Source organism: Electrophorus electricus, chromosome 5 (assembly GCF_013358815.1).
Source record: "Electrophorus electricus isolate fEleEle1 chromosome 5, fEleEle1.pri, whole genome shotgun sequence".
NCBI classification, from domain to species: domain Eukaryota; kingdom Metazoa; phylum Chordata; class Actinopteri; order Gymnotiformes; family Gymnotidae; genus Electrophorus; species Electrophorus electricus.
This window is the reverse complement of record NC_049539.1, coordinates 3407926-3432908: the sequence shown is the minus strand read 5'-3', so window position 1 is coordinate 3432908 and position 24983 is coordinate 3407926. Positions and strand designations below refer to the sequence as shown.

The following is a 24983-nucleotide window of genomic DNA, read 5'->3' as shown; positions in this document are numbered from 1 at the left end:
AGTAATCATCACCGCTGACTGACAAACACACACACACACCCACACACCACATACACGGCCTCAGCAGGACCTTAAGATGTGGCCTGGCTTCAGAGACCCTCTGTCAGGCCTGCAGGGAAAAATATAATTATCGCGTGCATTTAGACTGGAAGCAGAAGCTTCCTGCTAAATTAAATGACATTAAATGACAAACATATGCTGTTGTTTTTCTCACCTGGAGTGCAGCGGCGTCTCTCTTTTATTTAGCTCCGGTCTAAGGTGTGCAGGTTGCCTGGAGGCGCTCAGTGCATCTCAGCTCCAGGCCAATCAGAGCCCTGCTCCCCCTCCCCCCCCCACACACACACAGTTCCTTTTACGCTCACAATGAGGATTTATTGGATTTTTTTCCAGGACTGAAAGTCCTTGTTAGGGCTGTGAGGAGTGGCTGGCTTGGAACTGGTCATGTTGCCTTGGACAAAATTGATAAGCGGTATATATCTAGGAAGCAGAGCTCGGTCAGTGGCACAATACTGGGGGCAAGGTGTGTCATATGGCAGCCTCATGTTTGCTTACTGCCCTCCGGATGCGTGGTTAGACTTTCGGAGAAAAGCGTTACTACTGGAGAAGGCAATCTCCAAAGACCCTGGCTCCAGCCCTGCTGAGCATGTCCGCTGTTGTCTCGTCTCTACATTTCTCTTACGTGTCTCTCTTTCTCAGTGCTTTTCGGGCAGTTTCTCTTCTTTCAAACCACCCCCAGCGACGTGGTGGACATCTATGACGGGCCGTCTTCAGAGTCCCCCCTCCTGACGTCCATCTATGGCTGGCACTCGGGTAAGCAGCCCAGCGTTACCTACACGGGGGGTCAGACAGCGCAGGACATGGCCGAGCTGAGCAGGCTCCCCACGGTGCCTGGCTTCTCCATCCCTGGCTCCTGCCCTGTCCCGGCTGGCGCCCGCGCTGTGCTTTTTCTTGTCTTACTAGTGTAATAATAATTGGTGTCTCCTGTGTTATACTTGTTTTCAACCCTTGCTGCTTTTCTCGCCAACCTCATCATCTGCTCTACCCTTCTCGTGGGTTGCTAAGGAGAACCACTGCCCCTGAGCTCCGGCAATGAAATCACCATCAAATTTACAACAGAGGGGCCAAACACTGCCAAAGGTTTCCATTTTGTCTATCAAGGTAAATCTTTTAATATTCTGTTTTTCTTTTAATTTTCTTTCTGCCTCATAGAGCATGTAGGTGTTCCAAATGGTTGGCTAAACAGAGAATATTTTTAAACATTATTTTTATTATTAGTATTAGTAGTATTAGTTGTAGTAATAGTAGTATTGTTGTTGTTGTTGTTGTTGTTGTTTTTGTTTGTTTTCCTAGCTGTGCCTAGGACAAGCGCATCCCAGTGCAGCTCCGTGCCGGAGCCGCGGTTTGGGAAGCGAATGGGCAGCGACTTTGGGCTCAGTGCGGTGGTCCTCTTCGAGTGTAACCCGGGCTACACCCTACACGGCACCAGCGCCATCAGGTGCGAGGCTGTGCCCAACAGCCTGGCCCAGTGGAACGGCACCGTGCCTACATGTACCGGTGCGTATGGCATTCTTTATGCTCGTCATCGTCACCTGCTGGCGGGGATGATGTCCAACTTGGGAGAGAAGGCAGACAATGCAGGAGAGAGCAGGAGAGATTTTATAAAAATGACATAAATAGGGAAAAATAATCAATCACAATTTCATGATTTAATGATCACAGGGCTGTTTGCAAAGTACTGGGAACCCCATGAAATGTGATTTTTAGTCACATATATATCAGAGGATCTGGGGGGCGGGGGGGGAGTATCCTGACTGACGAAGCTGCTCTCTCCAGCAATGCAGGAGAGATAGAAGTGCAGTTTGATAGAAATGCTCCCATCTCCCGTGGGAACGTCCTCCGGAGCACAGAGCGATGCTCCGGTTCTCACCAGCCACCCAAAATGTGCCTGGCACAAACTGTAAGCTCAAGCATACAGTTTTTTGGTTTTTTTTATATTTCATATTAATTTCCGCAGATTTTCCCATCCAGTTTAAGATCTAGATTATAAATAATGCTCAAGTCTTTGCTCATTTGTAAATTCCGACTTGAGATCGAGCAGATAATCCTGCGTTGGGTTTTTGTCTGTCCCCGTGCGTGTGGACAGTGTTCATGACATCTCTCTCCTTCAACACCACCTGCAGTCTTATGCCATTCTCCCCAGAGTGCACAACCTCACTGAGTCATCAGGCTCCAGAGTGGTATGTTTACTATTACGTGCCCCCCCCCAACCCTGTGTGTGCGGGTGGGGTTGCTATTGGAAACCAAACCACGTATTTTTCCTTCTGCATCGTAGCCTTCTCACAAGTGTAGGGAGCTGCGTTATATAATGCATCAGTGTGCTCAGTAGCGCCAGACCAGACCATGGGAGCACAATAGCGTCGAGCTCGGCCATTGTTACGTTACCGGCATGCTAATCAGACACGATGGCTAATTAGACATGCCGGGTTTTATTAACATCCATATCGGGTCATCTCTTGCAGGCGTAATTGTTGGTTAGGGTTCGCTGTTCACAAACAGGTGTGTTGACCTGTTTGCAGGAGCGGCGTTTGAGCCCAGAGATCAGCGCTGTCTGCAGGAGACCGTTCTCTGTTCCAAGGGCTCGCTCATGAGTCTGGGGGAGGGCTGGTAGCTAATGGTGAGGTTAAAGTGGCTGGAGATGTCTCTGATTGCAGCTGGCCAGGCAGGGTACGCACACACTGCACCTGTGGTATGTACATTTGCTCGGAATTGCGCCGGGCCAAAATGCACCCTGCGCTCTTTTAAATCGTTAAAAACAAAAAAGGGGGAGAAAAACGATGGGATGCTCGGTGCTGGCGAACTGTCGGACGCAGTCATCCTCTATGGTCCCAATACAGTGTCCAGGACCGTAGGGGGCCAGGCGAAGCGAAGCGCGCGGCTGTGGCCAATCTGTCCTTGCGACAGTACGCGCCCCGAGAGCCCCATCTCCGACAGCCAGCTCTGCCTAAGGCAGGCGACCCGGCAGGCAACCTGGGGGAGATGGGTCAAAGCGACCGGTTTGGATTCGTTAAAATGACCCACCCGGTGCTCTCAGACATTCAGCCGAGGTCTCGCCCCCTTCTCTTTCACGCCATGCACACCCCCCACACACATCTGCATGCTCTAAATGTTCAGCCGGAGCCGCAGGAAAAGAATCTCTTACCCACCGTGCTTTGCTGCTTCGCCGACGTACGCAATTATGTTAATGATTACAGTATTTGCAGTTTGTTTATTGTGCTTTTTGTCAATATTTATGCCAAGCTGCACCATAATTGGTAGCTGCACTAGACGAGCAATTTGCCATAAAATACAGTAATTTGATACAGATTGCTGTGCGCATCTTGCCAGGGTAACGGTTATATGGGATTTAAAACGTTATGCGGTTATTCGGAAGCAGATGTGTTTGCTCTTGACTGGAGAAAGCCGCACTCCCATTCCTGCCCCCTTTTTCCTAGCTGGCCTCACTTATCACGGTTAGGCTCTGGTTAATAGCGGAGTTCAGGCTGTCGGGTTAAAACTTAGTGCTGGATTATATAGTAGGTTTTAAGGACATGTCTGCTGGCTCAGTGACAAATTTTTTTTTATTTTATTTATTTATTTTTTTTTGCCAGACATGAAATGATGTGCTTTGAGATGTTGATGACATAATGCATGTGTGATTTAGGCCAAGATGCAGTTTTCACCAAAACCTGATGACCTTGATCTCCAGTGACATGAGAGTCTCACCAAGTTATGTTTCAGCAGTTACTCATGAATAAACGTGAGCAGAAGGTCCATGCGATAGGTATTTAGTGTAATAAGAATGCAGAATGGTTTCAGTTCTGAAAGTTGCAATACTGCTGGAATACAGTTGGAAAACTGCAAGAAATTGAAGCAGGAAGCAAAACAAGTGCAAGAACAAGGCTGAGGAAGCTGAAAATGACCAGACTCCAGGGTGCTGGATGCAGGGCAGAAGCAACAGAGACAGATGGAGCCCAAGATTGGCTCTGTGTGTGAGAGAGTGTGTGGGAGTGTGTGGGAGAGTGGGAATATATGGGAGTGTGTGGGAGAGTGGGTGTGTACGGGAGTGTACGGGAGTGTACGGGTGTGTACGGGAGTGTGCGGGAGTGTGTGGGAGTGTGTGGGAGAGTACGGGAGTGTACGGGTGTGTATGGGAGTGTATGGGTGGGGTGTGTGTGGGAGTGTATGGGTGTGTAGAAGAGTGCATACGGCTTCCCTCTGGAACTTTTATCCGAGGTCGGTTCCAGGAAGCGCCTGGCTTCTGCCTCCAGCGATGCTCTAGACGGCGCTCCGCAGGGCATGAGCACAGTAGCGTACGTCCGACTCTACAAACCTCCCCTGACCCTGGTGGTGTGTGCTAGTCTAAAGTGTTTTCCAGTTCATTTAAAAAACAAACAAACATAAAAGTTCCGTAATTCCGTAACGCTAATAAGCATCAGAGGCAAAGCCTCTCTCTTCCCTGTAGATAAGACGTGTATGGCATCTGTTGGATTCTACAACCCACCATTGTGCTGTTGGATGCTGTTATCAATAATTAAGGTTTCGTGTGATTCAATTTCAAAGTAGTCTGATACTTTAGAAAATAGATTTAGTGTGACTGTATCTCTGCTCAGTGCTTAGCTCATCACCCTGTAACGTATGAACAGCTGGAAGGCTAGTTAACAGGATTTTGATGCGACACCTTCGCCGTGCAGCGCCGCTGCTTTCGGGAGGTGTCGGACTGTTTTGACTAATGATCCATTTAGTGTGGAGAATATTGCTGCCTCGAGGCGATCAATACTGTTTTATACTCCAGGTTTTTGTTGTTGTTGTCTTTGAGAAAGAGATCTTTCTGGAACCTTACAACACATGTACATCTTTCTTCCTGCTTATGCAGCAATTTTTAAAGGTTGCTGTATCATCACCCCTGACCCCTCACCCCATCCCCAGATATACCCAGATATAGTTTTTGCACTCCCTGATTTTCTTGTTTTGACTCTGCTCTCTGCTCTTGATCTTTGACATGTCAGGTGTGTGTTTGTGTGTGCGCGTGTGTGTGTGCGCGTGTGTGTGTCTCAGTTCCTTGCGGAGGTATCCTCACCGCACGACGAGGGACCATTCTCTCTCCAGGTTACCCTGAACCCTACGACAACCATCTGAACTGCGTTTGGAAGGTCTTTGTGCCAGAGGGGGCTGGAATTCAGGTAAAATCCAAACCTTGAATTCCTCTCTTCTGTCTTTATTTTTTTGAGTTCTTACTGAAAAAAAAAAAAGAAATGTGTTTCTGGATGCATGAAAGCTACAGGGAGTGTGCATACAGCTTCTTTCCAGAACTATTGGATTTCTGAATAATTAATTTTGTATTTATTATGGTTTTGCAGTTTGCAGTATGAGGCGTGTATCCCTCTAGGTAACCCATAACCTGCTTCCAAAAGCACTTGGCTATACCAGGTGTATAGAACGTTGGTGACCTGCGTGGAAGTCCTGCAGTTCTCAGCACCAAACTCCATCACACTCAAACAAGCCAGCAGCCTTGTTGAAAGCGCTCCGTGTTTCCCTGTTCGCGCGGCTTCTTCAGGTTGTGGAATTGTTCTCCCTTGTGCGTCTAGATCACTGTTGTGACTTTCTCCACCGAGCACAACTGGGACTCCCTGGACTTCTACGACGGCGTGGACGGCAACGCTCCGCGCCTCGGAAGCTATTCCGGTAAGATCCTGCGGCCTCCTCCATTCCCCCACACAAAAGTCACGTTCCGATACGATGAAAGATGGAACGTTCCGAACAAAGGAGTTTCTCTGCCGCCCACCCTAGCTGCGGAGCTCGGATTGATTTTGTGCCCACAGCAGGGCCGGAGGGCGCGCCTCGCCAAGCCTACGTATATTGAGCTGTGTCACAGGTGCCGTGTTCCTCTGCGCGAGCCAGCTTTGGTAAAATTCCTTTTTCACAGACACTTGCCAAGGAAAGATGAACTGCATTCAGTCTTGGTCCATTTTTCCCCCTTCCCCACTTCTTTCTCCCCTATGCCATATGCTGCTGCGCTTTCTTGCGGAGGCTGAGTTTATCGCCCAGAGCCCATCAAACCAGCGCCACGCACGGATGGCTTTGGAAGCAGCCGGGACGAAACGGGAGCGAGCCCTGAGAGTGGAAGTGATCCGCCTGACACCCACCCCTCCTCTGACCACGGAGCGACGCGAAGAAGGCCTCCCCAACCGGAAGATGGATTTTAAATCATTTGCTGCCGCGTACAAACACACGTGCAGATATGAGGTGCACGCGCTGGAGAAAAAAAAACATGGAACAAAATATATTTGCGGTGACCTTAGCAGATGACGTCCCTCTCAGATGGAGCATTAACCATTTCTGACAGGCTGATGTTTGATCTGCTCAGCCAGCAAATGAAGGATTAAAGGAGCACATGGAGTAAGGGCACACCGCACGGGGTGACTGAACGTCCCGCCACCCAAATATTATTTAAAGGCAGCTGCCTTGGCAGGACGGGGGCCACGAGGCGGTGCTTCTCAATCTCAAGATATATGTGACCCCCTCCCCCTAAACCTCCCACCCAGCACAAACCCTCTGCTGTCTCCACCGCCACGATGACCTCTGAGGCTGTTTGTTCTCAAGGGTTTTAGCACCTTCACCAGTACACTGTCATCCATCGTTGGCCAGACAGAACGGCTCATGGCTCTCTGGACGGACTGGTGGCAGGACAGCGACCGCAACCGTCGGGCTTCGTTTCCCACTGGCAGGCGTGTGGGTGGGGCGGCCTCTCAAGCCTTTCACTGCCCACCTGCTCCAAACTCCGCCAGGGTTGCGCCAAGCGCGTCAGCCTGACCCGCATCCCACTAATGCAGCTTGTTCTGTTTTTTCCACTTGACCCCCAGGGACCACCATTCCTCCTCTGCTGAACAGCACGTCCAACAACCTGTACCTCACCTTCCAGACCGACATGAGCGTGTCTGGCGCCGGATTCCACCTGGAGTATGCAGGTAAAGGCCGGGGCCCGTGGCCCACTGTGTTCTTCCTGCTCCCCTCACATCTCATGTCTCTGCTCTGGGGAGAGAGCCCTCCTTACGGCCAGTGCCGGTGCCTTACTAGAGCAGGGCCCGCTTTGCCGCGAGGCTACAGAGCGTTAATTGCTGACAAATAAAGACCTTCTCTGTGTCTCAAGCAATAGGTTTGGACTCCTGCCCGGAGCCGCAGCCTCCCAGCAACGGTGTCCGGGTCGGAGAGCGTTACATCGTCGGAGACGTGGTTTCCTTCCAGTGTGAACAAGGTTACACTCTGAAGGTGGGTGGAGCCAAGGGCCCTTGACACGCTGCTGCTAGCTCATCTCCATCAGCCACTGACGCCAGGGAGCAGGTGCTCTTTCCTGGGGCCTGATTGGCTGCGCCCTGGTAACGTGTGGCCTGTCGTGTAGCCTGCAAAACTGGCCGGGCATCAGCAGCCTGAATGATGAGGTTAAATAAAACACCGGCGGGACCCAATTTGCCTCTCGCTGTCGCACCCGCCGTCCCATTGAATCTTTCATTAAACAGTTGTTCGGCGAGCTCAGGCTTCTCTGAGACCCGCTGGGCACTGCGCGACGCGCATGAAAATGATCTTCCTAACTCCTTCCAGAATAATCTTCACCGGCATCTTCCCTTTCCGTTGTCTCGCAGGGTAGCCCACATATAACCTGCATGCCAGGACCTGTCAGAAGATGGAACCACCCGCCACCTCTCTGTCTAGGTATGTTAGAATTCCCATTCACTTCTTTATTGGGTCCTTTCAACCGCAGTCTCCGCTATAGTGTTCTCAGTGTCTCACTGTGGTATAGCACTACAATGTTAGGCTGTTTCTGACAACAATACAATCTGGCGATTTGATTTGATATTTGTTTTCAGCGCAGTTATTCCAACAGTTATTCCGCAGTTATTCCTACAGTCTTCCATGGTGCTGTAGTATCCAGGAGATTGTAACGGGCTTTCCTGTAGGCTAGGAATCTTGAACATAAGGCGTCCCACGCGGACAGTGGTTTGAACGCAGTTTTCATCAGCCTTACACGGCTGTTTATGTGGTCAAGGAATGCCGTGAGGTGTGCTTCCCACGTGCACATGGACTGAACAAGCCCAGAATGGGAGGCAGAAAGCAGGCCCCCATTGGAGCAGTCCTCCAGAGAAGGACGGCGCATTCGCCGTTGTCCTTAGCTCTTTGGCTTCTCCCTGCAGCTGAGTGCGGAGGCTCCCTGGCCGACCTGGAGGGCGTCATTCTGAGCCCGGGCTTTCCTGGGAACTACCCTAGTGGGCTGGACTGCACCTGGACAGTTCAACTCCCCGTTGGCTTCGGTCTGTGTCTTCAGAGCTTGGATCACTCCCTCTATGTATTGTTCCCTCTTTCACCCATTCTCGCTTTCCTTTTAGTGCAGTCTTTCTGTCCTCCTTTCTCACGCCCATCCTTTCATCCTTTGCTCATCTCTTTTACTATCGCTTTGATGGAGTTTATGATGTAATTTAGGCATTTAAAATGCATTTGAATTGTTAAAGCCATAACTGACATGGCCGCGCTGTTTCTCTATGAAATCCGGGCGGCCTGCGCGTCCTTTGGCCTCTGACGTCATGTGTCCGTGCTGCAGGGATCCACCTGCAGTTCCTGAACTTCTCCACGGAGGCGGTCCACGACTACCTGGAGGTGTGGAGCGGGAGCGCGGCTGCGAGCTCCGTGATCGACCGCTTCAGCGGCTCCACCGTGCCGGAGTCCTTCTTCAGCACTACTCACGAGACCAGCTTCCTGTTCCACAGCGACTACTCACAGAACAAGCCTGGCTTCCACATCACCTATGAGGGTGAGGGAGTGGGGCGGTCGCGGCCACACTGACGCCGAACTTGGGAACGCTGTCCCTAACAACGTCACCGCCTCAGCATCTGGAGTTTTATTTACTTGTTTGAGCACTTCGAGGGTTTGCACTTTGTAAACACTTCCTGCTGTGCTGCTGAACCGAACGGTTTTGTTTTCCGAGCAACGGGGTGATAATCATGTTTGCATATGCGGGGCGGCGTGCTATTGAAGGTGCGTGTAGGTACTGAGACCACACGGAGCAAACGACGGAAGGCCACGCAGCGTAAGTAGATCAGGCCGCCCTCCGCTGCCTGGTAGGCTGCTCGGAATGACGACGCTGTCAAAACAGCCAAGGCACAACTCGCGTCGCGTTGGGCACAGGTGCGCCAGCTTACTGAACAATATGTAATTAACAGAGTAAACATTAAACACGGATGAACAACAGATAAAGAACTCAGTGGCAGGAAACGCGTAAACAACTCGAGCAGGAGTGCTGTCAAAAACTAGGGCTTTAAATGAGGGAAAGTTCCGGATGCGTATGAAGCCATGACTGAAGACGGACTCTGTTTGTCCCCCTGAGATGAGGACTAGGCAATAGTACACATTTTTAATTTTCCCCACCCTCGTTGTGACTGGTAGCACCTGCTAACTTCAGCAGCACTGCAGCGTCTTCTATCCATACGTCAGGGAAATAAAGTCGTGTCCTGGTTTTAAGTCTGTTATTAGAACTCGGAGTTGTTCATCTCCACTAATATAAATGACCGGATGAGATCTGTCAGAGATATGGATTAAAGTCCTATTATAAAGGAGCAGTGAGCCCGAGTTTTAAATACACATATCAAACAGGAAGAATCTTGACCTAGTGAGGTGTATTTTGGGGGGGTGGGTCACGAGTCTGGTAATAGTGAGATTCCCTGGAGCTCTCGATTGTGGGTACCTGGCCCTGGTGTGCTTTGCTGAATCGATTGCAGTTATATTTCACAGGCGCAAGCTGTCATGTTTGTTTTTTGAGGTGTGCTCGCTGATGACTTTAACATGAGATAAAATTCCTCTCTCCCAGAAGGAAGTGGAGACTTTCGGCCCAGAAAGAAACGTTCTGTTGTTAATGGGGCCACTAACCCTGCTCTCTGATCTCTAGCCTACGAGCTCCAGAGATGCCCAGACCCAAGGCCCTTTCGCAACGGGCAGGTGGTGGGCGGCGACTTCGGAGTAGGGATGACCATTTGGTTCCAGTGCCTGCCGGGATATACGCTGCTGGGCCAGGCCTCGCTCACCTGCCTGCATGGGGTCAGCCGGAACTGGAACCACCCGGTGCCTCGCTGCGAAGGTAAACCTAAATGCTAAATGTTAGCATGTGTGACTCACGTTAACAGGGTGGCGGGGGCTGTTTAGCTGGTTGACCTATCCCCGGGACTCTGCAGCAGGTTTTTTGGAACGTGCATTTCCCTTTCTGCTTTATCTATGACTGTGCCACCATGTGTGGCTCCGATAAACAGAGTATCCGCTGCGCTCTGACCTTTAAAAACAAGGCTGAAACTTCAGTGTGTTTGTTTCAGCACCCAGCAGGCCTTTGGCAGCCTGCTAAGAGGTGAAAAGGGCTCTTGGTCACTTGGGTACCACTGGAGACTTGGCACAAGCAGCATTCTCGCCTTCCTGCTTTTTTTTGTTGTTGTTTTTCAGCACTTTGCGGGGGCAACCTGACCGCCACGGAGGGAACCATCTATTCTCCGGGTCACCCAGACGACTACCCCAACCTGAAAGACTGCGTGTGGACCATCCGGGTGGCACCGGGCAACGGGATTCGCATCAACTTCACTGTGCTCAACACGGAGCCCATCTACGACTACATCACAATCTGGTGAGCGTTCATCGGGGAGGAGGTGAGCAGTCCCGGGGGCTCCTGACGGACGCCACGAGCCGGGCCTGCGAACTTCGTGTCTGTGATGGTCCTTCCGAAACTCGGACAGAGAAAATGTTCTTCTCTTTCCGTCCCCTCTTTCTGTCCGTCAGTGGTGGTGTTACTGGGTTTTTAGGATATATAATAACCTTGCCATAAAACGTCACCACCAGCTCGCTGACATTAAATTAACAGTAACGTGTGAAGTGTTAGCATAAGCACAGCAGTCCAGGTCAGCAAAGGCACAAAGGTGTCAATACACTTGAGTTCAAGCACCAGTTGTTCTCCTAGTGGTTATGTGCTTCAAAAAAGGCTGCAGAAAACCTTCATCCTGGCCTCTGTATAAGCTGATATATATGTGTGTGTGCATCCGTGCGTGTGTGTGTGCGTATGTTTTTCAATATTATGATTGAGCTGTTCATAAGTATACATTGTAAAGTGGATTCTGTAAATCTGACCACATAATTGCCAGCGTCGTGCAGTCCAGGTCTTGTGCTTTTAATTCCCCGAGTACTTCAAGTCCTTCATACTTTACATAACAAATGGACACTGCCATTTTACGCTTTTGAGTTTGGAGGTTAGAAATATTGAACGATTTTGGTCTACATCAATGCTGTCCCTTTAAGGCTTTTTTAGCCCAGTGTAATATTTTTTTTATGTCAGGGATAAAAACACCGTCTGTGTGCACATGCGTGTCTGAGGGGACCTGGCGGTTGACTGTTTTGTCACTGTGCAGCTTTCATTAATGTACTGTAGTTTAGTGTGTGGCAGCTGTTCACAGGGCAACGCATTAGTGCTTTTTGCAAATTGAATGAAATAGATGATTGTGCTGGAAGCTGTGTTCACATGGCAACACGTCAGGCCCTGCAGACGCTCGGGCTGCCGGGGCCGCCGCGTGAGCAAAACCATTTGCTATTCGAGGTGGAAGGAAGCTCTCCATCGACACCTGTCATTACCGTCATCCGTATAAGCCCGTATAAGCACAGAGCCGGATGACAGGGATGACAGGGATGACAAGCGTCAAGGCTCCCAGGGTGGTGATCGTGGAGAGGGGGGTTTTGCGCGTTGTTCGACAGCGCCTGTCTTGGTTTAAACACGGCACTTTCCACTCTGTTCCACCATCCTCCCCAGGGATGGGCCGGACCAAGCCTCCCCACAGATCGGCCAATTCAGCGGAAGCTCATCTCAGGAGGCCGTCTCCAGCACGTCCAATCACGTCCTCATAAAGTTCCACAGTGACTTCAGCACCAGCGGGTTCTTTGTTCTCCGTTACCATGGTGAGCGCCTGCCTGCACTGTTGCACACTAGCATTCCTCTTTTGCATGGCCGTAGTTCGCTATACAGGCACGCGTATATCATATATTGTCAGGTTCATTACTTTGCTGCGACCTCTCACCCACGCAGCGGGCTGCGCTCTACAAATATGTCCACAGCTCCAGCGCCGGGTCGGCTCCACTTTCTCCGCGATTCCGCCGGGAGAGAGCAGCACTTCTGCGATTCCGCCTGTGCATTGAAATGCCCGGATGGCGTGACGCGTAGCTGCGGGGTAACAACATGGGTCTCTCTTCCGCGGGAAATTGCCGCATCCGTGTTGGCCAACATGTTCCCCCCCCCGGGAATCAAAGGTCAAATGGCACATTGCAGGTGCAGGCATAATACAGCCCATTTAACAGGCATTGGATGTCGGCCTGCCAAGTGCATGAGCGGTGAGAGTTCCGCGTAGCGCCCCAGGACTGTTATGTGGGGTTCGCGTGACAACACAAGCTGTTTTAATTTCATTATGAAGCTTAATGAAGCGTTCCAACACACGCTTCTCTCCCATCACTTTTCAGCTTAACCGTGGCTACTGTTCCCCCTGGGATCACTGGATCGGTGGCAGTGCGGCTTGCGTTGATGCTTTCGAATACAAATAAAACAGTACAGCAGTAGGGAATAATATAAATAACTATTGCACAATGCAAAGCGCATTACAGATTTAAAAGATAATAAAGTTTAATGAAGGTGGTCTCGGAGCTGTGCAGACACACAACTCACCGCTACTCGGCTCCTTGTATTGGTCCTTGTAATTCCCACTATATTTTGCAAGCGATCTCCCGTTCAGATGTTTATTGGACGGAAACGTTGACGTGGCGACTGAGGACTGTACAGTTTGGCAAGCGTTTGAGGACCGTGCGGTTTGTCCCAGCAGGTTGCGACGGCACTCGCCGTCCTGACGGGTCTGTGGGTAATTCCCCCAACCCCCCCCCCCCCCCCCCCCCCCCTCCTTCACATGGGAACACATCATGGTTACTCTGCTTCAGGCTGGATATAGCCCTAAAGGACGAGCTATTTGCAGGCTGGAGTGAAACGCGAGTGCGAGTGCGAGTGCCGACGAGGAGGGGCGGCGTGGCTGCCGTGTGGACCGGCGTGGTGCTTCCCCGCCATAAACTAGACAGCTCACAATATACTCACACAGTCATCACACACAAGTCATTAGACGTGCTTGAGGAAACGCGTCACAGCTCTGACGTACCGAAGGACCTCACATTGTCCTCTTTACCCAAGAACGGCACTAGCGACCTCCATCATTAGTGTTCGGGTTTAATTAAAAAAGGGGCTGCAATTAGCTGTGAAGAACATCAGTTTCAAAGAAAGAGCACAGAAACATCACCAAACGGACTGGTCCACGTTACCTGCAGGGTCACTGATTCTATAACGCTCTAAAACAGAATGACACAAATAATTGTGACAGACGCTATATTTCCTGATAGAAGCCAAGTGGGAGGTGATAAAATGTTTGTATTACAAATAGCAGTTAGCAGCTCTCTCTCTCTCTCTCTCTCTCTCTCTCTCTCTCTCTCTCTCTCTCACACAGCGTACCAGCTCCGTGTATGCCAGGCGCCTCCACCTGTCGTCAACGCCGAGATCCTTGCTGATGATGACGAGCTGGACATTGGTAAACAGGCATTTGTTTCACACGTCTCTTGTCATATTCGCACACGGCCAGTATCCGACCTCTCCGCCCGACACCCGCCGCCGAGCAGGTGTCCCTCTGGCCTCCCTGCGGCCAGTAACACCCGTCGGACATTCAGATCCCCTTTCCTGTCAACCCTAGAGCCTTTGATGGCTTGGGTTTATCCACCTTCCTGTTCTTATGAGAAGTCAAGCTTAATTAGCTGATGAGCAGGGAGCCAAGCTCGTGTGTGTGTGTGTGTAATCGCCCAACAGGAGACATCATCAGGTATCGCTGTCGGCCTGGCTTCACACTGGTGGGCAGCGAGATCCTGACCTGTAAGCTGCTCGAGAGGCTACAGATGGACGGCCCGCCTCCCGTGTGTCAAGGTGAGCTCAGCAGCTTGTCCCGCACGCATCCTCGCATCCTCGTCCATCGCCGCGATCGTCTTGTTAATGTCCTGCGTCGTGGGTCCTGCTGGCAGCCGTTAAGCCTTTTAAGGCCTTTAGGTTCAGATGTGACAGGTTTATGATGCTTTAGCAGCGTACGCTTAATGGGAAGTTTGGTGTGTAATAGCGGATTTAGCAGTGATGAAAGCATTTTTCCGTTTTACCAAAAAGAATCGTTCACACCTGTGGATTCTGTGCACACTGTGAAAGTCTGTTGTTTTTTTCTGACTTTCTTCACAGTGCAGTGTCCTGACAGCAAGGTCCTGTTTGACTCAATGGGGGTGATCCTGAGTCCAGGCTATCCGGATACTTACCCCAACCTGCAGATGTGCTCCTGGATGATGAGTGTGGAGAAAGGCTACAACATCACCCTGCACTTTGAGTTCTTCCAGACCGAGAAGGACTTTGACATCCTGGAGATCTTTGACGGTATATACACGTGTCTCCTGAAGTTACCCCATTCCCCTTTAAAATGGGTCTTTTTTTTTCACCAGCAACGCACGGTGATCGTAACTTAATCCTCTGTGATGGGTAATTCTGTAAAATAAGTTGAGGGTTTAATTTTTTAAATCCTTTCCCTGATGAACAGGAGAGGGTATTAAAATAAATAAAATAAAATAAATTAAAATAATTCTTTCCATATCTCGTGATGAGGCTCATGAGATGCACTAGACATCAAGGACTCCGCTGGACTAATTGATGACTGAAATTGATTATCAAGATATTTATTATTCCAAAATGCATTTAGAATGTCATTAGGCAGTAATTACTTAAGTGTGCACTATTAGCAAATTACCCTATTACTCATCATTGATTGGAAGCTCATTAGATGCCCATGGCATTTGCAAGACTCCTGTGAACTAGAGTGACGCTCCGTCCAGCGCTGTCCTTGTCGTGCTAGCGGTAGCTGCAGGGCTTCACAAGGGCCGTGACTCGAATGCACTTTCTTTTCTTTCTTTCTTTCTTTTTCTGAAGTTTTAGAGGTTATTCTTTTTTGACCTGCGCCACGTCTCACTCGGACAGCGCCAGTCAGATACGGTTATTGTGGAGGTTTTCAGTAGCTTTGAAGTTGTGATGTTGCATTACAATGTTTACGTGTGTCAAGAATCACCACAAATTAAATGAAATGACTTTGGCTTGGAGTGCTTTAAAGAAACACTTTCAGTGTGCTTACGTGGCATATAATGAGGGCAGTAAAGGGAATTCAGCTTTATGCATGTGTGTTACTGATGAGAGTAATCCAGTCCTGTTGAAGTCCCAGGAAAACAGAAGCTGTAAAATATTTCAAAAGTTTGAAACGAGTACACCAGCTTTGAACCTTATATTAATCAGAAAAATCTAAAGACCTGCAAAATTGACTAAAAGCTAAAACGAGATAGAGATTTGATCAAACTCTGCTCAAAAACCAGTTCAATTTGCTAACGCTATCTGGTACAATCTTTGTGCATAAGGTCTTGGCATATCACTTTGACATCCTCGTGTCATGCTGACATCACCATGTCTCAGGCCTCTCAGGCTGCTTTGCCTTTGAGTAGAATTAAAACCAGGAATTGTTCCGCAAATGTTCCAGTTACGTATTTACGTCCCTTGGGTTTTTAACTGTAGCCATGGTAACTGGTAGGCTTGTGGAAGGAGGCAGGACCTGGGGTCTCTTTCAGTGTTACGGCGTCCCTTTAACAACTCGCTTCACGGCTGCAGAAGAAGCGTGAAAGCAGGATGCTAGTGGAGATAGCGGGATCAAAGGGGGAGCGGTCGCTGCGCACAGATCTGTTTGATCCCCTCCGTCGGTGGGTTCTTGTCCTCAGGGCCCAGCAGCTATAGCCAGAGTCTGGCCGTGCTCAGCGGAGACCTGGCCGTGCCCTTTAGCCTGACGACCACAGGACACCAGCTCTTCCTCCGCTGGTCGGCCGACCACGGCACCAACAGGAGGGGCTTCCGCATCACGTACGTGGGTGAGTATCAAAGTATGTATCCCCTTCCCGACCGAACGACTTCTGAGTGATTTTGTGTCGATGGCATTTGTACTTACTGTCGTGCGTCGGTCTGTCTGTCCCAACCATACCGTGATGTCTCGCTGTTAAATGTTTTTGCTTGTGGATGTTTCAGGAGAATAATAGTCTGTAAAGATCTAACTGATGCTACAGCTATAACGCATGTGATGTGTACATACAGTCACATGACACGCCCTAAATTCTAACAATAAACAATTCTGTGCCAAATATGTGTGTGTGTGTGTTTGTGAGAGCGAGAGAGAGAGAGAGAGAGATAACAAAGGACACTACAGTACCATAAATGTCTATGCTGTTCCTGTATGTTGCTGACGGCCTGTGCGTCCACCTGTAGCAATGTACTGCAGTACCCCAGACTCCCCTCAGCATGGCTTTGTGGTTAGCCAAACGGGCGGCCACGTCAACAGCGTGGTCCGTTGGGCGTGCGACCGGGGCTACAGGCTCATTGGCAAAAGCATGGCCGTCTGCAGAAGGGCCGAGTTCGGCTACCTGGCCTGGGACTCTTCCGTGCCAGCCTGTCAAGGTAGGAGCCAGCACCACTCAAGCTGACCACGTCCTCTAGCAGGACTAATGCTGCTAGCATTCGGACTATTCTCACTTCACTTGCATCGTCAGTGGGCATTACTGCCATTATTGAAATGTTACCGTGTGATATGTAAAGGAAAGCCTTTTCCCTGCTCTAAACTGCCTTTGACGGACATCTTCCTCAGGGCTGTCACTTAAGTGATCTGGATTTAAAACACTGATGAATACTATGAATGAGCACAGCTATGCTAGCTGCATTCCAAACTGTCTGAAACGTTGGTGCCCTTTTTCCAGAATAGACAATGTCCAGATTGGAGGATTTATCCTGGCTGGCTACTCATTTCAGAAATAGGTTATGTCAAGTGGCACCGGCATAGAGCTTGTCTTTGTTTATTCTAATTAAAGAACAAAAGACTATATGAGTGCCATAGTTGCTTGATTTATTTGATTGCATTTTTACTGCTCATTAATTGTACTTCCCATTATGTTGCACAGTCTTATTGATGATCCTCCATGTCTGTTTCTTTTCCCCAAGCTTAGAAAAAACCCATCGCGTTAGCTGATCGTGACCCCGTGCTGTCTAGGTAATGTGAAGGGCCTGCCCAGGATGGTCGTAGTGACCTTTACATGAAGGTGCCCGGTGTCAGGGTGAGCCCAGTCCCCCGGGTGGCCCCTAATGCCCTGTGGAGCCTGCCTGAAAAGTTTGGGACCGGGTCTTTCAAACATCTGAAGGGAAACTGTTGGGGAATGGTCTGATCAGACTTAACCATAGTGGAGTTGAATCAATAGCATCGACTCAGCCCTGTTCTCCTGGCCGTGAGCACGGGGTGATTCGGCTTGTTGGCCTACGTAGATTCACTGATATTTGACAGGCTAACAATTAGCAACGCAGCAATTCCCATTTTTGAATGCCAATCAGTACACTGCTACCTAATTCATAATTAAAGCCATTTAGCAGTGCAAAGAACACACGCGAACGCCTTAACTCGATGACATTACACACCTTGTAAATTGTACCTTTGTCTGTGTTTCCTGGACGCGCAGATTGCAGATGGCTGTTTTGCTGTTACGCTCATACTGTCAATGGAGACAACACAGCCAGCATAATGTTCACTGTGCTCACTCTATCTCTGTAGGTAAAACCGCTCGCTGCAGTCAGTCCTGCAGTAGTCATATGGCATTTTCACCTGTTTGGTTCTTTGAACCTAAAAACATGGAATTATGCCACTAATCCAGATTTCAAACGAGGATATTTTAGTGCAGAAAGAGGCCCGTAGTGATATTAGGAGATACCAATAGGGGTAATGATTACCAAACCTCCATTGTTATTGGAGGTAATCCTGCTGGGTGTCTTTAGATAAATAAATCTTTTTAAAAGTCTTAAGGTTTATGCAAATCAGTTTTCACCCAATTTCATCATTTGCAGTTGCAACTTTGAAGTAATTTCCGATTGCCTGCAAGCACGAACTCTTCACGCTATTTGCAGTCAGTCTCTGTGTTGGCTTGCAGCTAGCCATGCAGCATAGCTGACAGCCTCTACGTGCTTGGAGGAGCATGCAAATCACTCCGTTCTGCCCCACGTAGATGCTACTGAATCAATGTGTCTGTTCTCAGAGCAGAGACAGCCGTCTCCTTCCTGCAATGGGATCTTGGTCTCTTCACATTGTTTATTAGGCACTTTTGCTGCTGTCTGCTGGAAGACGAAGCAATAAACTCCTGATTTAGGTGGCAGGCAAATTCCACAGCTGCAATGTGGTTGATGTTTTCGGCTGTGAACTAGTGAGATGTGTTTCTGCACTACATGCGGTTCCCAGATAAACACGGAGATTCGACGAATGCCCAGTTTAACACTTTTGGGGAAACGGCAGCTGTTCTCTTGAGCTAAAACATGTGATCCAGTCTCGGCGAAGCCGGCACGGCGTACTGTTTGCCGTCGTAATCTCCGTGTTGTGACGCGCGGTGACTTGGAGTCTGCTCTTCCCCCAGCGGTGTCCTGTGGCGTGCCAGCGTCCCCCGTCAACGGAGGCGTGCTGGCGTCCGACTACTCGGCAGGCACGCGTGCCGCTTACTTCTGCAACGAGGGCTTCCGCCTCTCCTCCAAGGAGGTGACCAGCACGGTGTGCCAGGCCGATGGCACCTGGAGCAGCCACAACAAGATCCCGCGCTGCACGGGTGAGACCCCACCCCACACCACCCACCCCCCACCCCTGCTCAGTGCAGGCTGGGTGCACTCCATCAGGGCACGGTCATCTTAACGATGACTTAACAGCGTAGTCACACACTTGGGTGAAGTGATTTGGACCACGCATCGACGGTCCGGGTGATTAATCTTAGTCGGGCTAATTTAAATGTTTCGGACGGGATAAACGTTTCACTGATCCAGCTTTTCATCTGTACAGTCAGGCTGCCTCGTGATAGTTGTTTGATGTCTGGGGTTCAAAGCACTGCTCGTCACATCCTTCTCTGTGTGTCTTCCCCAGTCATGGTGTGTCCGAGTATCGGATCTTTCTCTCTGGATCACGGCAAGTGGAGGATCGTCAACGGCTCTCGCTACGAATACGGAACCAAGGTCGCCTTCAGCTGTAACCCCGGATACTACCGCCTGGGCCCTGCCCACATCCACTGCACGTCCAATGGGACATGGAGCTGGCGAAACGAGCGGCCCCGCTGCAAGAGTGAGTCGGGGCTCATCCAATAGGATCCGCCGTGTCCGCCCTGGTGTACAGTCTAGCAGCCGCTTCCTTTCAACTTATCAGTCAGCTTCGCTGGGGTGTTGTTACGGCCTGCCGACGCGGTCTGTGGGACTGTCGTCTCGGTCAGTGGAACACTGAGAGGGATCTGTACTGGCAGCTTCTCTCTGCTAACAAGCTAAACGAACGCACAGGCGAGTGTGTGATGAGTTCCCCGCATGGCCACGTACGACTCCAAATGCAGCCCATATGGTTATGTGATAATATCAGAAGCGTTCTTATCACCGTCAGGACAGCGGTTAGCGGCTGAAGTCAGTGAGCGGCTTCGCCACCCTTGTTGAAGTACTCGCTGGTGCTGGCGAAAGACAGTCAGGGGCCATTTATCAACCGTGGTACGTTATTGGCCAGGGGGTTTCCTAGTGTTGTGGGAAAAATCAAACAACCCCCCCCATCCCTTTTAAGTGGCAAGCAGATGAATGTGACTATGGAATGAAGCCAAATATTGGTACGACATCCCCATGAGGGAGATGGAACCTTGAACCGTCACACACCTTATCACGCGCGTTATCCGAGACGCAACCCTGCTCCGAGGCCGGGAAGGAGCCACGTTTCTCCGTAACGACGGTTATCCAAAGGAAAGATGACGAGTCAGTGTGCTGCGAGATAACGGCTCCTCTGTAGCTCACCGGCTCCAGCGCCGAGGGCAGTGAGAAGCTCATATATTTATGTCAGGACCGCACACGGCGTATATATCTTCACACCTCAATACACAGGCTTGTTTTTCGATCTGTGATACAGTGCGCTTGGGCAGGACTTGTGGAAGCTCGCTTTTTCCAAAGCCAATAAACCAAGGTGTTATCAAGATTAGTCATTTTGGCAGCCTGCTGAGATGTTTTTTTTTTTTTGTGCAGTTCTTGTATCCATGATGCATGGTTTTTTTTTTTTTTTTTTTTGTGGGGGGGATACAAAGCAGGCCATCAAATTGGGTGTAAATTACAGCTGTACCATTGACCATTTGAGGGGTATGCCAGCTCATTCCTCTCTCTCTCTGTTGCCTCCTGCTGCAGTCATTTCCTGTGGGATGCTGCCCACTCCTCCTAATGGGAAGAAAATTGGAACCCAAACGACCTTCGGCGCGACGGCCATTTTCGCCTGCGAGGTGGGCTACGTTCTGGTGGGCTCCACCGTGCGGGAGTGCCTGGCGTCGGGACTGTGGAGCGGGACCGAGACTCACTGCCTGGGTACCGGCGCAAAGTGCTCGAATCTACAGCACGAATTTTCACAACTGCGGATAAAAAAGAATGAAAATTGTTGGGAGAGCAGTTCGTGTACACGGCGGTGTCTGCCCCTGCTTTTAGTTCAGCGCCAGGAGTGTTGCTGCTCTTGGTTGAAGCCTTCCTTTTTATGATGGCTCATCTTTAGAATTACAGTTCAGTTCAGGTCAGCAAAGTTGCCCGTCACAGTTTTTAATGGTGATGTTTAATAGGGTAAATCCGGGTTTAATATGAATGGCGAAAGTGCAGATGTCAGTAAAAAGCTGATTTCAGGCTTGCAAGAGCCACAGTTGACACAAGAGGTTTGATCCGCTGAAGAAATACACGTTTACCAAGGATCTCACGACTTTGTGTAATATCGTGTCATTTACCAGAAGTAAGCATATGACTTGTATGATTCCGTCTGCGTCACAGGACGTGTAGATGATGCTCTGAATATCACAGGAGCCTCCACGACTACCACTAGTGGAGCAGAGCTGCGCTCAGAACACAGAACTTCACCTCAGAAGTAGTTGGAGCAGTTTCATGGGTTTGCACACAGTACCTCTCTTCAGCAGGACACCTGCTGTGTGATGCCTGCTTTGCCAGTGTTAAAACTGCTTTGACATTTCGAAAAGCCTCCCAAATCATTCCGGAGCGTGGCAGTCCTTCAATGCCACTGCATGTCAGAGAGGTCCGAGAGAGGGGACAAGAAATCAGCTGAAAGAGCAGGAATGGGAACCGGGCTAGAAGGAGAACGCGTCTTTTTTTTTTTTTGTGGCTTTTATTTTTGTTTTTTTTTCCCCGTGAAGCAGAAGTCCAGTCCTCCGTAGCCTCGGGTGAGGGTTTGGGTAGCGCACAGCCTCCCCTAGCATCCTAGCAGGGGTGTCAGGGGACCTCACACTGGACTTGAACCCCTGACCCCTGGCCCCACTGTCTTGTTAGAGCAGCTCAGTGCCTCTTTCTAAGCCCCCGGTCCTTAGATCTGGGCTGTTCCCGAACACCTGCCTTATGCTCAGCTTATCCTTCAGTTGAGGCTGCTTGAGTGACATCGGGGGCGGAGCCTTTGGCTGGTGGGAGGGTGAAGGGACAACGTGGGTCTCGCAGTGCATGTTTGGACAGCTGAAAATGAGGCACACTGCGGTATTGAAGGTCTGTGTGAGTGTGTGTGAGAGTGTGTGTGTGTGTGTGTGAGAGTGTGTGTGAGAGTGTGTGTGTGTGTGAGAGTGTGTGTGTGAGAGTGTGTGTGTGTGTGTGTGAGAGTGTGTGTGTGAGAGTGTGTGTGTGAGAGAGTGTGTGTGTGTGAGAGAGTGTGTGTGTGAGAGAGTGTGTGTGTGTGAGTGTGTGTGTGTGTGTGTGTGTGTGTGTGTGAGAGTGTGTGTGTGTGTGTGTGTGAGTGTGTGTGTGAGTGTGTGTGTGTGAGTGTGTGTGTGTGTGTGTGTGTGTGTGTGAGAGTGTGTGTGTGTGAGTGTGTGTGTGTGTGTGTGTGTGTGTGTGTGTGTGTGTGTGTGTGTGAGAGTGTGTGTGTGTGTGAGAGTGTGTGTGTGTGTGTGTGTGTGTGTGAGAGAGAGTGTGTGTGTGTGTGTGTGTGTGAGAGAGAGTGTGTGTGTGTGTGAGTGTGTGTGTGTGAGTGTGTGTGTGTGAGTGTGTGTGTGTGTGTGTGTGTGTGTGAGAGTGTGTGTGTGTGAGAGAGTGTGTGTGAGAGAGTGTGTGTGTGAGAGTGTGTGTGTGTGTGTGTGTGAGTGTGTGTGTGTGAGTGTGTGTGTGTGTGTGTGTGTGTGTGTGTGAGAGTGTGTGTGTGTGTGTGTGAGAGAGAGTGTGTGTGTGAGAGTGTGTGTGTGAGAGTGTGTGTGTGAGAGTGTGTGTGAGTGTGTGTGTGAGCACTTTATTCTGCTTTTTTTAATGTCGCTTCCCTTTTGCCAGCAGCAGGTGTGTCATAACTTCCAGTCAGCTGTGATTTTAGCACCTAGCGAGGAGACTATCTGCAGCGTTAGATATTTCATATGTCAGAAAGATCTACCACGTTCTTTTATGGGCGGTAGAGGACCACTGACTACCAGGCATAGTCCCGCTAGCAAATCCGCTTCACACTGGAGCTGATGATGTTATCGGGGTAATGAAGGCTGCTTGGTCACAAGTTCCAGCCTTTTCATCTCGGGAACCGGGAAACACCGCGCACCAAAGGCGCAAGACCAGTGATCAAAACACATCTTGCATGTCTCTCTCATTAAAAACGAGGTGAGGAAGAAGACTCAGGGAAAGCGTGTAGCATAAACTCTGCCTAACGACACGTTTCCCCCCTCCCAGCGGGTCACTGCGGCGACCCAGAGAGGATGGTGAACGGCCAGGTCATCGGCGAGAACTTTGGCTACCGGGACACGGTGGTGTACCAGTGCAACCCTGGCTTCCGCCTGCTGGGTTCCTCCGTGCGCATCTGCCAGCAGGACCACACGTGGTCGGGCCAGCTGCCGTCCTGCGTGCGTGAGTGCCCTCGCCGTCCCTCCGGGCTCGCTTTAGCCCCGCCCAACTCAGTCCGTGAACAGAGTGCGTCTGCCCAGGTGGGGCGGGCACTAAACCGGGTTACTTCAGTGATGCCCCTCCCCTACCGTGGCAGCTACCTACCATGGACCTCGCACGTGCACGTCTCAGGAAGTCGTTTGGCATTCCCCTCCTTCTTTGCTGTTTCCGGCGCACCTGAGCCAAGGTGTTTGAGGGGTTTAGGAACGTGGTTACTGGGATCAGGCATGGGTGGAACAGAAGAATGCCTCAGGCTTCTCGAGGAGGGGATTGAGAGTGTCTGATCCGGAGGATTAGGCTGACACGAACACAGAGTAACAGAAAGCAAGCAAACCTTTGCACACAATAAAACCAGCCAAAAATGGCAAAATCGAGTTTGGCACGGTGCGAACACACAATAGCAAATAGCGCTCAGCCCAGATCTAAATACATCTGTTAAAAAAGAACAACACTTCCATGTAAAATTGCTCTCACCTGTTTGCTAACTTTTGTATTATGTGTTTATTATGTCATATGTAGCTTTTAGGGCTAAAACTGCCAAAAATGTATTATTATTATTATTATATGATGTCACCAGAGTGCCATGATGTCTGGGGACGTGGTGTCCTTTCATGTTGCCGTGGTGCCTGCTGATTGTCTTGCTTTGTCTCGACCAGCCGTGAGCTGTGGCCACCCTGGCAGCCCGATCTACGGGCGCACGGCAGGCGACGGCTTCAACCTGAACGACGTGGTTACCTTCCTCTGCAACAGCGGCTACGTGCTGGAGGGTCCGTCACAGGCCCAGTGTCAGGCCGACCGCGTCTGGAGCCAGCAGCCACCCACCTGCAGAGGTAGCGGTCGTCGCCAACGTTTCCTTTGGGGCTGGACCGATCCATTTCAGGGGCCAAAGGGGTCATTTAGGAAATCATGGGACTGGCTTGTGAGTTTGTACCCCTGTGCCTCGGGAGATAAGATGGACCTTTTCAGCTTCTGCGTAGTCACCTGCATGTACCCGTGGGTCTGGCCATTCAAAGTGCGCTCAACCGAGGCTCTTTAGAGACCGCCTCCAACATGCCTACAGTGTGGCACGCACATTCCGAGAGTGTGGAGGAGGATTTGCGATCACAGCAGGTGATCCTCATTAAATTGAACTTGATAACTCGATACCGATTCAGTGCGGTATTTTGTCACGTTTAAAAAGCCAGCCAGTCCCATAGTTCAAACTCAATTCTGTTTAAAGTGGGATTTATGCAGACTTTTCGCAATAGCTGACAACAGATGGAAGTTCTAACTTGCACTTAAACAGCAGCGTAGCGATCCAGTAATCCAGGTGGCAATGCAAACACACATTAAACACCAAAAGGCAGCCGTGAATCACTGGGCTATTTCAGACCCATTGATAGCAGCGTTGATGACGGTTTCTTCATAATGCACACCCCACTGTGTTTGGGACTGACACGCTGGCTTTTGTGTTTCCTTGCTGTTTTCCCAGTGGTTAATTGCTCGGATCCAGGGATACCTGCCAATTCTATACGGAAGAGCAAAATCGAGTTTGGGAACTTCACCTTCGGAACAGTGGTGTCGTACGACTGCAACCCTGGATATCACCTCTTTGGGGCAGCGGTTCTGACCTGCCAGCCAGTGGGTTACTGGGATAGGCCGTTACCGGAATGCGTTGGTACGCTTCCGTTCCTCTACTCTTCCGACGCCACCTTCTCACGTTGTCTTCCTTAAAGTGACCTGTAGCCTCAGCAGGTCAGTTTGGGCCCAAACCCAAACTTGTGGACTGAAGGCGTAAGGATCTGTGGTGATTCAGCGGTTATGGTAACACGTGTAGTAGAGAACATTGTTTTATTTTTCATTTTGGTTTTGTTTTGTGAGGAAGATTTATTTAAAAATG

General features: G+C 50.1%; 1 protein-coding gene across 1 annotated transcript in view; it reads left to right on the top strand.

Moving 5' to 3' along the window:
* Nucleotides 1-24983, top strand: part of csmd3a (CUB and Sushi multiple domains 3a) — a 143788-nt gene that overhangs the window by 91706 nt on the left and 27099 nt on the right. Inside the window, exons 32-55 of the mRNA XM_035526376.1 lie at nt 697-810; nt 1063-1158; nt 1351-1554; nt 5095-5219; nt 5625-5721; nt 6900-7004; nt 7187-7305; nt 7677-7746; nt 8226-8342; nt 8630-8839; nt 9971-10159; nt 10513-10690; nt 11861-12006; nt 13584-13664; nt 13937-14050; nt 14351-14539; nt 15916-16062; nt 16454-16642; nt 18631-18816; nt 19125-19319; nt 20402-20575; nt 22895-23068; nt 23761-23934; nt 24576-24761. Coding sequence (XP_035382269.1) covers nt 697-810; nt 1063-1158; nt 1351-1554; nt 5095-5219; nt 5625-5721; nt 6900-7004; nt 7187-7305; nt 7677-7746; nt 8226-8342; nt 8630-8839; nt 9971-10159; nt 10513-10690; nt 11861-12006; nt 13584-13664; nt 13937-14050; nt 14351-14539; nt 15916-16062; nt 16454-16642; nt 18631-18816; nt 19125-19319; nt 20402-20575; nt 22895-23068; nt 23761-23934; nt 24576-24761 — 3579 coding nt within the window. The remainder of the gene's footprint in view (nt 1-696; nt 811-1062; nt 1159-1350; nt 1555-5094; nt 5220-5624; nt 5722-6899; nt 7005-7186; nt 7306-7676; nt 7747-8225; nt 8343-8629; nt 8840-9970; nt 10160-10512; nt 10691-11860; nt 12007-13583; nt 13665-13936; nt 14051-14350; nt 14540-15915; nt 16063-16453; nt 16643-18630; nt 18817-19124; nt 19320-20401; nt 20576-22894; nt 23069-23760; nt 23935-24575; nt 24762-24983) is intronic.